The following is a 13,479-nucleotide window of genomic DNA, read 5'->3' on the forward strand; positions in this document are numbered from 1 at the left end:
TCACTTACTAACCTAAACAAAGCAAAATTTAACTCAATTTAGTCCTCCTCCTACTCTTCTTCCTCCTCCTCCTTCCACACGCCATTCCTTCTCTCCCATCTCTTCTCTTGCTTCCCTTCTTTTTAATCTTCGTCGTTGCTGTTGTGTGTGTTCGTCGTGTTTCCGGACATAAAGCGCGCGTCATCCCTGCTCAGGTGTGTCCTAACCTGTCGCCCTGATGCATCTGACTCATTAACCTGGTGAGAGTGACATCGTGCCCAGAATTACCTGCGTGGATTAGCCAATTTCAGGAGGAATGCAGGTAATGGCATGGGTGCTGGTGGTGATGGTGGGGGGGATGGTGATGACAGTGGTGGTGGTGAGGGAAGGGGTAGTATTGGTGGTGACTGACGGGGTGTAGGTATTAGGTGTAAGTGTTGTAGGTAGTGGTGATGGTAGTGATGGTGGTGGTGGTGGTGGTGGTAATGAGGGTAAATGAAGGGAAGTTAGTGATGCCTGTAGTGTTGTAAGTAGTGGTAGTGGTAGTCGTGGTACTCTTGGTGTGAGGTGGTGGTGGTGGTGGTGGTGGTGGTCATGGTGGTTGCGGTGGTGATGTCAGTAGTGATGGTGGTGATTATCGATTTTTTTTTTACAACAAAGGAGACAGCTCAAGGTCACAAAAAAAGGACACAATAATAAATAAAAAAAAAGCCCGCCACTCGCTGCTCCTATAAAAAGAATCAAAAGAGGTGGCAGAAAGAGAGGTCAATTTCGGGTAATGTAAAACAAAAAGACAAATGAGAATAAGTCTGAAATGAATAAATGAACAAATATATGAACAATGGAAACAAGTGACAAACGATGTGACAAAACAGAGAAAAATGAAAGAGAAAAATACGCGCATCAGTAAACAAGAAAAATATATATGTTAAACTATGTAAGCACACACACACACACACACACACACACACACACACACACACACATACTCTCATGCACCAACAATTATTATTTTATGGACGCTCTTCTAAAATAAACAAACAAACAAGTAAACAAATAAACAAGAGTGAAAAAAATATGAGTGAACTTAGGAATAAATGAAAGAAAGATATAGATAGAGAGAGAGAGAGAGAGAGAGAGAGAGAGAGAGAGAGAGAGAGAGAGAGAGAGAGAGAGAGAGAGAGAGAAAGAGAGATGGAGAAAAGAGATAATAAAGAAATAAAGATAAATATGAAAATAAAGGAAAATAAAGAGATAGAGAGAAATGAAGCAGCAGAGTAAAAATGAAGAAAGAAAAAAATGTGAAGTAAAAATGAAGGGAAAGAAAGAGAGAGAGGTGGAGAAGGAATGTGAAAGAAAAGAAAGAACGAGAAAAATATGGAGAAAAAGGAAAAGAAAAAAGAGTCGAAAACAACTCTCTCTCTCTCTCAACGCTTGCACCGGACGTCAAAAAATGTAAAAGCAAAGAAAAGAGAAAAAATAAGAGAAAGTAAAACTAAATCCCTTTCTCAAAAATGAAGAAATATTAGAGAAACTGTCGACATAAGTAAAAAGAAAACAACTTCATGGAGAGAAAGAGAAAGAAGAGAGAGAGAGAGAGAGAGAGAGAGAGAAATCGAAATTCTTGTTCAAAATGTTCTCGTTTTCTATTTTTCTTTTGACTTTTTTTTTTATCGAGAACTAAAGAAAATAAATGAATGAAAATAATGACGATAAAATGTAATAAAAAAAATATACACAAAAGGAAATATGGACAAAGAAATATTATATCCATCTCTCTCTCTCTCTCTTCTTCTTCTTCTTCATTTCTTTCATCTTTTACTTCTTCCTCCTCCGCCTCCTCCTCCTCCTCCTCCTCCTCCTCCTCCTCCTCCTCCTCCTCCTCCTCCTCCTCCTCCTCCTCCTCCTCCTCCTCCTCCTCCTCCTCCTCCTCCATTAGACACATTTCTCTTCCTCCTCCTCCTCACTTTCTCCACTTTTTATCTTCCTTTCATCTGTCCCTCGACCTCTTCTTAAACAGGAGGAAAAAAAGAGGAGGAGGAGGAGGAGGAGGAGGAGGGGGAGACAGAGTAAATAGAAAATATAAAAAGGAACGGAAAATAATAATTTGTAAGGGATAAGAAGAGGAGGAGGAGAATAAGCAGGAGGAGGAGGAGGAGGAGGAGGAGGAGGAGGAGGAGGAGGAAGAAAAGAAGAAAAGAAAAGACGGAAGAGAGAGAGAGAGAGAGAGAGAGAGAGAGAGAGAGAGACTAAAACCGAGTCTTCACGTCGATTGGGAACCGTTCAGATTACTCTCCTCCTCCTTCCTCCTCCTCCTCCTCCTTCTCCTCTTCCTCTTTCCTCCTCCTCCATGGAATAGCATCTCTTAGTGCTTATCTTATATCTTTTGAATTGCTTGGTTTTTATTTATCATCCTTTAAAAATAAATGTATGGATGTTTCTTCAGATAATTATAATACGACAGAAAAGAACCATTCACATCGTCGTTTGTCCCATCTTTCTCTTATTTCCTCTTATTATTACGTTTTCTTCTTATTCCTTACTGTCTTCCTCTCCCTCTTTCTCTTTCCCCGTCTCTCATTTCTTTCTCTCTCTCTCTCTCTCTCTCTCTCTCTCTCCTATTCAGCAACTCAATTTTCTTCCCTACTCCTTCTCTCCCTCCTCCTCTTTCTTCGTCTTTCAGTTCTTCTCTCTCCTCCTCCTCCTCCTCTCTCTGCTTCTCTCTCGTGAATCTGATTTTCCTATAAAACTCATAAATCTCTTGCATAACATTCTTCTCTTCCTCATTTTCCTCCGCCACCTTCCTTTATTCGTCCATATTCTTCTTTTTTCCTCTTCTCCTCCTCTTCCTCCTAATACTGCAACTTCTTCTTCTCCCGTTTCTGCTCTTCCTCCTTTAATGCTGCTGCAGGTTATTAGTTAAGTCAGATGTAAGCGCCGTTTCATTCCCTTCCCTCGGTTCGCTACGCATATTTACCGCCCGTTGCACGGGAGTTTAAATAAGTGGCGTCGGTGCTGAGGGAAGGAAGCAAGTTAGTTCAGCGTGTGAGGGCGACTGTTCAGAAACTGTTCATGGTTGGGCTCGTGAGAGAAAGAGCTAATGGCTGCGGCGTGGCCTTCCAAGATTGACTGGTGGTGTTGCCTTGGTGCGGGTCATCCCAGTGCAGAGCGGAGGTGTGTTAGACGTGCCCGTGTTTTGTGTTCCTGTAGCAGGCACATCAAGCGGCCCATCACGAGACTTCACAATGCTCTCCCGCTGTTGCTGCCGCTACCTACGTCAGACGGAGAGGCGGCGTGGAATGTGGGTTCCCGGCGGGTTGCGGGGCCGCAGCAGGATGGTGCAGGCCTCGGCGGCACAGAGCGCTTGGCCGCCCGGCGTGGCGGCGGCGTCCTTTGGGGTGTTCCGCCATACGAGGTACATGAAGAACAGCACTACGCACAGTGCCGCCACCTGTACGGCGATGCTGGCGTCGCTGTGCCACAGGTAGAGCTGCTCCTGCAGGTGAACGAGCGGCAGGGCGACCAGCGCCGTCAGGAAGGTGAGGATGCCCATGACGCAGGCCTCGGAGGTGTTGTCGTGACCGGCGAGTGCCACCAGGTGCGGCTCGGCCCACATGTCGAAGAGGAAGGTGCCGAGGTGCATCACCAACTCGATGCTCACCTCGCTCCAGTGCTTGGCCACCTGGCGGCCCAGCAGCAGCAGTCGCGCGCCCATGTACATGTAGCCCGAGAGGCGCAGACCCAGCAGCAGGAAGAGCAACTTGCCGGTGCGGTGCGGGTTCTCGTCGATCACGACGCCGCGGTAGTAGAGCCACGTGACAAGCAGACACACGCCACCCAGCAGGCTGTAGCCCTCGGCCAGCACGCGACCGGCCTTGCGCGGCGTGTTCACGTCCTGGAACACTTCCGGCAGCAGCACGAAGTCGTCACACATGAGGCTGGAGGCGTTGAAGAGTGCGGCAGCCGCCATCATGAAGCAGTAGTACCACGGCATCTCCCGCTGCGTCCTCAGTGCCTCCAGCACCGTGCCGAGCAGCGACGGACTGTCCTCCCGCGCGGGGTGGGCGTGTGGCCGCTCCTCCCTCGGCAGCACCAGTCTCAGTACCACGTACAGCACGGGGTACAGCGTCAGTATCAGCCAGAACACGTGCAGCGTCCCGAGGAGGCTCAGACCGTGCTCATCCTGCAGCCAGCGGTACAGCAGCAGGCCGCCGCCCCGGGCGAAGGAGCTGCCGGTGGTGACGGAGGCGTAGAGGATGCTGGTGTCCGCCGCAGTGAAGTGCTGCATGAACAGCGGGATGAGCGCCACGTCCTTGGCGAACACCTCACCGAGGGCGAACACGAGGCGGCCGGCGAACAGCAGCGGTACGGAGCCCCGCATGGCGCCGCGCACGAACATCAGCTCGCCCGCCACCACCAGCACGCTGCCGCCGAAGCCCACGCCCCAGGGGGTGAGTGGCCCGCTGCTGGATACGGCCACAGCCAGGATGCCGAGAACGAGGGGGTAGAACTCTACGATGGAGAGTTCAAAGGCGACAAGGCCATCAGGCAGGCCCGCCAGCCTCTTGACGTCCTCCTCCAGCACGTGGTACTCGGGGCGGAGGTGCAGTAGCACCTGCATGGACACGGCCGCGGCGCATACTTTGAGGCACGCAGACACCATGGCGGCTGTGTGGCGCGAAGGACGAGAACGCAAAAGGAAAAGACTGAGACGGTAGACTGAAACAGTTTCGTAAGAACGCGGAAAAAAAATTTCTGTCACATACAGAGCACGAAAGATATAACCGCGGACCACCCATATAATACCACACTGATACTACTACTAATGATGACGCTGTTAATACTGTCATCACCACGACCACCATCAGTATCAAAGCCTCTCCATCCTCCTTCCTTCAGTCCCACTTCATTCCTTCCCCTCTGAGCGGCAGCTTCTAACATGACGCAAACTCAATTTCCTTCCACATTCACCAAGGTCACGAGCAGTTCAGCACTCAGCACCGCCGTGGTCTCCCTCAGCACGGGCACCAGCAAGGCGCAGTTGAAGGACGCGAACTTTACGACCCTTGAAGCACACGTCGATGCCTTCATTTAGTCTCTTAACAAGATTATTGAGTGTAAAGTCTAGGATGACGTCACGAGCACACCAAGAAGGATGACGTTAAGCTGATAAGAATAAACACACTTGGATGCTCTCTCCAGGGAAAGTCTGATCCGTGAGCGCTAACTTCCGCCTCGACATGCCGCCGCAGACTATGAGTTAAGCAAAAATTAAGTCTGACCATAATATTTAATGGAAAATGAGGGGCAAGAAACCTCAACGAAACGGAGGGCGTGTGAAGCGTCTCCTCCCCACGGTGCAAACCACAACAAGGGCCGACGCGCACCCCAGGCCTAGGAACTACCGGGTGACAAGCGGGGGTGGGGAAGGGGGGCAGGAAGGGTGACGGGGGTGGGAGGTGAGGAGGCCGCCCACCCGACTACATCAGAACACCCAACGGACCTACACCATACAACTGTACACTCGTATTGCCTCTCGTATTTCCCCACCTGTACCTTCTCCGCTGACCCACTTCCTCTTTTTGCTATATTCTTCATTAAAAAATACAGATCCTTCACAGCCTCGCTCTGGGGCTCTGGAGTGTAGTATGTGTGTGCTAACCGCTTTCCCCTTGCCGTGAAGCGCCTCAACAACGTTATAACTGTTCTTCCCTTCACCGCCAATCACTCCAGTTCATCTTTCCTTCTTTCTGAAATCTCTCACGTAACAACAACAGCTCCTTTGTATTAATTCGGAGATCATTCTTCGTGTCCTTGTAAGTCTATTTATGTCTCTCTCTCTCTCTCTCTCTCTCTCTCTCCACAGCCTTCTTCTTTCCTTCCTTCCCTACGCTTCCTCTTCTTCCTTCCATCTTTCATTCCTATTCTTCCGTCCTTCCTCTCTCTCTCTCTCTCTCTCTCTCTCTCTCTCTCGCGGAAGTCATTTGCAAGACGCACAATTGAAGGAAGAGATTACGTCTTCCAAAGGAGTCTTATGCTGGTTGATCCCTTTAACTATGTAGATTCTCTCTCTCTCTCTTCTGTCAAGTTAGCAAGGCAGGTCAGGCGGAAGGGAGAGGAACGAGGTCAACGAACGAGGTCACAGGAACGCTGGAAACAACCCTGACGAGAACACGTGACGAGGACGATAAGGACGACAGAGAGGATCAGGGAGACGAGGAGGATCAGGGCGACTTGAGGCGGCGAGGAAGATAAGGAAGATAAAAGGGAACGAAAGAATGGAAGCAAGATTTAAACGCAGTACAGATCCATTGCTCCTACGGTTTCCTTGTCGACAAAGAAGGAAATAAAGGCAAGAAAAGGAGATACGTAGACGCGATAACTGTGAATAGAGGTTGTTAGAGAGACTGTAAATAGAGGTTGTTAGAGAGAGATTGTTAGATAGATTTTTATCAGAGATTACCAGATGTTAGAGATTGCCAGAGATAGACTTTTAGAGACGGTTAGATGTTTAGATATTGATGGAGTTTGTTAGAGATTATTAGATTGTTAGTTGCCAGAAATTGTTAGAGATTGTTAGAGATAGGTTATTAGTAAGATATTATTTTCTCTTGAAGCTAAAGGGAAAGTAAGATAGTGACGAGAGATAAAGAGTGAACAGATAAATAAAAAAGTGGTATGATAAAGATAAGGACAGATTCAGAGCAAAGATAAATAACTCGAAAAATAAACGAGATAAATTAAAACTGCGACGACACAACAACAACAAAACAACAACAACAACAACAACAACAACAACAACAACAACAACAATAGCAAAAGCAAAAACAATAAAGTCGAGAAGCAAATCCACGGAGGACACTGAAAAAAAAAGGAAAAGGAAATTAAAAAAAAAAAAACGAGCAAAACCGAGACAGACAGACCAACGAAACAAAACAAAATGAAAAAATAAAAAATAAAAACAAAGAAAAACAGAAAAAAAGATGTATGGAAAAGAAAGGAAGGAAGGAAGAAGAAAAGAAAAGAAAACCAGGAAAGAAAAAGAAAAGTAGAAAAATATAAATGAAGAAACAACGTGATTTAGGGCAAAAAGAAAACATGAGAAATAAAATAAAAAATAAATAAAAACGATAAAAAAGATGCATGGAAAAAAAAGGAAGGAAAGAAAGAAGAGAAGAAAAGAAAACCTGGAAAGAAAAAGAAAAGTAGAAAAAAATAAAGAAAGAAAGAACGTTATTAAAGGCAAAACAGAAAACATGAGAGAGAAATAAAATAAAAATAAATAAAAACGATCTCTCCCTCTCCATCCCTCTTTCTGCCTCCTCCCCTCCCTTCCTACCTCCATCCCTTTCCCTCTCCCTCTCCCTCTCCCCCTCACCTGCGCCTCCCTGCTCACCTGAACCGCTGCAGCTCACGATAAATCCAATCAGTCACGTCCTCTTTGAACACCTGCCGCTCGATCTCCAGGTCCATCTTGTTGCCTGCGATGACGATGGGAATCTCCTCGAAGTCGGTCCTCTGTTCCTGATCTCTGATGACCTGCCGCACGGTGTCGAAGGAGTGCGTCTGGTCGATGGAGTAGACGATGAGGAAGGCGTGTGCGTTGGCGATGGACAGACGCCTCATCGCCGGGAACTGGAAATCGCCCGCCGTGTCCAAGATATCCACTTTGAGGGTGATGCGGCCGATTTCATAGTCCCGGTTGTAAAGGTCCTCCACCGTGCTCTTGTATTTGTCCGTGTACTTGCTGAACAGGAAGCGGTTGATGATGGAGCTCTTGCCCACGCCAGCGCCACCGAGCAGCACCAGGCGTATTCTGTGCTCGTGATCAGTCATACCGAAGAGCTTGAGGCTATAGGCTGGAGGAGTGGGAGAATAGACGTGTGGGGGATAAGAGGGAGGATCAAAGAAGGTATTGTGCGGGGAAAGAGAGTTTATAAGAGGGTATAGTAGCGTGAAATTCGAGGAAAGGGAACAATAGGCGTGTAGGTGAAGAAGGAGATGGGAAGAGTACCAGAAGGTGTTCCGATGTTGCTATTACTTAGGAGGTTATATTTAGCTATGAAGGTGTTGAAGAAAGGAGCCTAAAGGAGTGAGGGTGAAGAGGGATACCGTGGAAAGACTACGAAATGGCGTTACTTCTTACGTAGGAAATTAGAGACAGCTCAAGTACAGAACTAATTGAAGGCGGAGAACAGGAAAACACAGGATTGATATCTGGACAGGCGCTGGGAACGATGTCACTAGAAGCTTATGAGAAACTCGTGACAGTGTTGAGAGAGGAAATTAAATCAAGGACGTATTGGAGAAGAAGGACGATGGAAAAGCAGCACCAGATCGCGTTTTGGGCGTGGGAAGAGCAAAGAGAGCTACAATTACGACTCCTGAGAGCTGTGAAAGAGAAAATGAGGTTAGGACAATGCTACTAATGGGATATAGATCGCACTTATGGGCAAGGTAGAGAAAGAGTGATAGAAGGGCGGAGTAAAAGAAAGATCGGTGAGGTACTGAGAGTGTGAGACATGTGAAGAGGGCGATGTATTTGCTCCCTAAATAAGTAATGGGAAGAGCAAGAAAGGTGAACCAGCCTGAATGAGGACTAGGACGCGTTAATAGTGTTTAGGAGGGGAGAAAAACGATACCTGAGATACAGAGAACGGGAAAGGAAGAGAAAACGAATGTACCAAGGAACGCAAGTTTGAGTAAATACGAAAAAAGGTAGAAGGTAACTAATTAATTTGTGAAGTAGGAAAGTGTGGGAAGCGAGACAGAAAAGGGAAAAACAGGTGCACTGATATAAATAATCTTGCCTATCGAAGCTGTAAAAGGTAAGTATTGAGCAGGTAGGCAAACAGGTAGATTAGTAGGTAGGTGAGATAATAGATAGATAAGGTAAGATATAAGTAAGTACAAGAGACAAGACAATAGCTTACGGAATCTTTGGATATAAGGTTAATAGAGTGAAGCCGATCAACTGGTAAGCAGGTAGGTGTGTAGATAAGCGAGTGGATATCTAGGTAATTAGACAGGTGAGTGAAAGGCGATGTTTTGGTCCCTCGGAGGTGGTAGCGAGACTTCAAAGGTGAGCCCCAGGTAACGAGAGAGAGGATCCAACACCTCTTCGCCAGGTATTCACGATCAGCCTCTCTTCTCCTTCATTATCTGACACCTGCAACGAGAAAGAAAACAGGCAGGTGTAAAAAATAAAGGAAAGGGAAAAGAAAGACACCATATGCAGAGTAAATAAAACCGTGCGTTCAATAATTTTAAAAGGCAGAAGGTAACATGTGTAAGGAGTTAGGAATTAAAAAAAAAAAACATGAAGCTGAAATACAAAGAGAAAAAAAAAGATTAAAGAATGCAAATCGTGTGTGTGTAAAGAGGGAGAGCAAATAAAAAGTAGCAGAGGCAAACCGTCACACACACACACACACACACACACACACACACACACACACACACACACACACACACACACACACGAACACAGCCCGAAGGAGCAAACAAACACACAAGCAAACAAAAAGCGACAGACAAACAGACAGTGAGATGGACAGACAGACATATAAAAAAACACGACTTCCTGCCCGAGTAACTGACAGGCAGCATGACGGACAAAACTCAAACGAAAAAAACTGGAAAAAAGAAATGGAAAAACAGGAGACGAGAAAATCGCAAACACACACACACACACACACACACACACACACACACACACACACACACACACACACACACACACACACACACGAACGGATATTGAGGACCGAAGGAAGAATGGAACAAATATGAAAGAAAAGGTGAACAGAAAGAGAAAGCAATGGAGAAATAGATAGATAGAGATAGATAGTGATAGATAGATAGAGAGATAGAGAGAGAGAGAGAGAGAGAGAGAGAGAGAGAGAGAGAGAGAGAGAGAGAGAGAGTGTGTGTGTGTGTGTGTGTGTCCAGTGTACCCCTCTCAATAGATCAAAGAAACAATACAGTCACCCTTCCAGAGGTACCCGTTTTCTCTTTCGATGAATCACAAATTGACAATAAAAAACGGGGAACAAGTTATCGCTTTAAGACACGAACTTACTAGTGAATGAGTGTCCTCTCTCTCTCTCTCTCTCTCTCTTTTTTAGGAATATATGCGCTACAGCAATTTATATTTTTAGCAATCAACGTGTGTGTGTGTGTGTGTGTGTGTGTGTGTGATACAGACAGATAGATACATAGATAGAGAGGCAGTAACCTACCCTACACATACACACACACACACACACACCGTCCTGTAGCTTTACTTTCTTGTCTATCTAAAGCTTTTGAATCAATCCTTAACCGGAAGATTCAAAAGCACCTTTCCACTTCTGACCTATCTGATCGCCAGTATGGGTTCCGCAAGGGGCGTTCTACTGGCGATCTTCTTGCCTTCCTAACTGACTCTTGGTCATCCTCTCTTAGCCGTTTCGGTGAAACCTTTGCTATTACGCTGGACATATCAAAAGCCTTTGATAGGGTCTGGCACAAATCTTTGCTTTCCAAATTACCCTCCTACGGTTTCTATCCTTCTCTCTGTACCTTTATCTCCAGTTTCCTCTCTGACCGTTCTATTTCTGCTGTGGTAGACGGTCACTGTTCTTCCCCTAAACCTATTAATAGTGGTGTTCCGCAGGGCTCTGTCCTATCTCCCACTTTCTTTCTGTTGTTCATTGATGATCTTCTTTCCAAAAACAAACTGTCCTATCCATTCTTACGCCGATGACTCTACTCTGCATTATTCAACTTCTTTTAATAGAAGACCCACCCGACAGGAACTGAATGATTCCAGGCTGGAGGCGACAGAACGCTTAGCCTCAGACCTTACTATTATTTCCGATTGGGGCAAGAAGAACTTGGTGTCCTTCAATGCCTCAAAAACACAGTTTCTCCACCTATCCACTCGACACAATCTTCCAAACAACTATCCCCTATAATTTGACAACACTCAGGTGTCACCTTCTTCAACACTAAACATCCTCGGTCTATCCTTAACTCAAAATCTCAATTGGAAACTTCATATCTCTTCTCTTACTAAATCAGCTTCCTCGAGGCTGGGCGTTCTGTACCGTCACCTCCAGTTCTTCTTCCCCGCACAGTTGCTGTCCATTTACAGGGGCCTTGTCCGCCCTCGTATGGAGTATGCATCTCATGTGTGGGGGGGCTCCACTCACACAGCTCTCTTGGACAGAGTTAAAGTTAAGTCTAATGCTCTTCGTCTCATCAGCTCTCCTCCTCTTTCTAATAGTCTTCTACCTCTTAATTTTCGCCGCCATGTTGCCTCTCTTTCTATCTTCTATCGATATTTTCATGCTGACTGCTCTTCCGAACTTGCTAACTGCATGCCTCTCCCCCTCCCGCGGCCTCGCCACACACGACTTTCTACTCAAGCTCATCCCTTTACTGTCCAAATCCCTTACGCAAGAGTTAACCAGCATCTTCACTCTTTCATCCCTCACGATGGTAAACTCTGGAACAATCTTCCTTCTTCTGTATTTCCTCCTGCCTACGACTTGAACTCTTTCAAGAGGAGGGTATCAGGACACCTCTCCTCCCGAAATTGACCTGTCTTTCGGCCACTCCACTAACTCTTTTTAGGAGCAGTGAGTATCGGGCTTTTTTTTAACATTTGTTACCTTTTTTTTATGCCCTTGAACTGACTCCTCTGCTGTAAAACACACACACACACACACACACACACACAGGGCAATTCCGACGCAGATTTAATTTACCAAAGCACTCTTTTAAGTCCCGTTCCCTCGATGAAAATGAACGGCAGATTGAATTACCTTCACACGTAATAGAAATAAACTGTTTAGCGCCCTTTTTTTTCACCACGAGGGAAAACGCTATGTAATGTATTTTTTAAGGGGTGATCGGACTAAAAAAAATTAAACCTTGCTAAAAAATGTGTATGACATTTTTTTTTCATACGTTGCTAGATATGTATTTAACCTCTTGTCATACCTTGTTCAATGTTGTTGTTGTTGTTTTTTGTATCTTTTAATATTTTAATGATGATGTGGTGTTAGCTGGTTCTTTCTGTTCTTGTTGTTGTTGTTGTTGTTATTCCCTATTTTTTTTTTGGGGGGGAGGGAGTTACTTCTATCTTAGTTCGTGTAAAGTTAAGGGTCTCTCTCTCTCTCTCTCTCTCTCTCTCTCTCGTCGTTTTGCTCCCATTTTGTTTTTATTTTACCCTGCTAACACACACACACACACACACACACACACACACACACACACACACACACACACACACACAATTTTCCACGGTCGGTCATCAGAAAATCCGCTCATACGTCTGTTGCTCTTCCTTTCCCCTCTGTGGTGGTGGTGATGATGGTGGTGGTGGTGATGGTGGTGGTGATGATGGTGGTGGTGGTGATGGTGGTGGTGATGATGATGATGATGATGGTAGTGGACTAAAGCTTGATGGAAGGTGACCTGTCTGTCTGTCTGTGTCTGTCTGTCTGTCTGTCTGTCTGTCTGTGTCTGTCTGTCTGTTTGTCTGTCTGCTTGTCTGTCTGTTTGTCTGTCTGTCTGTCTGTGTCTGTCTGTCTGTCTGTCTGTCTGTGTCTGTCTGTCTGTCTGTCTGTGTCTGTCTGTCTGTGTCTGTCTGTCTGTGTCTGTCTCTCTGTCTGTCTGTCTGTGTCTGTCTGTCTGTCTGTCTGTCTGTGTCTGTCTGTCTGTGTCTGTCTGTCTGTCTGTCTGTCTGTGTCTGTCTGTGTCTGTCTGTCTGTGTCTGTCTGTCTGTGTCTGTCTGTGTCTGTCTGTCTGTCTGTCTGTCTGTCTGTCTGTCTGTCTGTCTGTCTGTCTGTCTGTCTGTCTGTCTGTGTCTGTCTGTCTGTCTGCTTTGTTTTCTATCTCCATCTGCCTCTGTCTGTCTGTCTATCTCTCTATGCCTTTCTTTTTGTCTGTCTGTCTGGTTGGATGGCTATGTGGGGTACATTTTTACTGGCGGTCGTGGGCGGGATTCGAACCTGTGACCCATGAAGGAGGGCGTGCGGCTATGTGCATTCAGCCAGGCCCGTCAGGCATGCTTCTCTCCCTCCACACAAGGACGCGAGGAGAAAAAGGGTGGGAAGAGGACTAAAAGGAGGAGGAGGAGGAGGAGGAGAAAGAACGAGGAGGAGGAGAATGAACGTGAAAGTGGAGAGGGATGAAAAGAAGAGATAAAAAGGTGAAAGAGATGGAAAAAGGAAGAAGAAAAAGGAAAAAAAGAGAAATAGGGGGAATGGAGGGAGGAGGAGGAAGAGGAGGTGGAGGAAGAGGAGGAGGAGAAAGAACGAGGAGGAGGAGAATGAACGTGGAGAGGGATGAAGAGAAGAGATAGAAAGATGAAAGAGATGGAAAAAGGAAGAAGAAAAAGGAAAAATAGAGAAATGGGAGGAATAGAGGAAGGAGGAGGAAGAGTAAGAGGAAAAGAATGAAAATATAAATGAAAAGATGCAAAAAAGAGACGTAAAAGGAAAATAAGAG

General features: G+C 46.0%; 1 protein-coding gene across 4 annotated transcripts in view; it reads right to left on the reverse strand.

The window, feature by feature from the left end:
* The window catches only part of LOC126982937 (ras-related protein Rap-1b-like), a 194,739-nt gene that overhangs the window by 20,507 nt on the left and 160,753 nt on the right, over positions 1–13,479 (reverse strand). For 3 of the 4 annotated variants that reach the window (XM_050835212.1, XM_050835214.1, XM_050835213.1), the window contains one exon: positions 7,376–9,148. In XM_050835212.1, coding sequence (XP_050691169.1) covers positions 7,376–7,815 — 440 coding nt within the window. In that variant the 5' untranslated portion in view covers positions 7,816–9,148. The remainder of the gene's footprint in view (positions 1–7,375; positions 9,149–13,479) is intronic. The other variant, XM_050835215.1, reaches the window with a different exon arrangement.

The sequence above is a fragment of the Eriocheir sinensis genome, chromosome 52 (genome assembly GCF_024679095.1).
Source record: "Eriocheir sinensis breed Jianghai 21 chromosome 52, ASM2467909v1, whole genome shotgun sequence".
Classification (NCBI taxonomy): Eukaryota; Metazoa; Arthropoda; class Malacostraca; order Decapoda; family Varunidae; genus Eriocheir; species Eriocheir sinensis.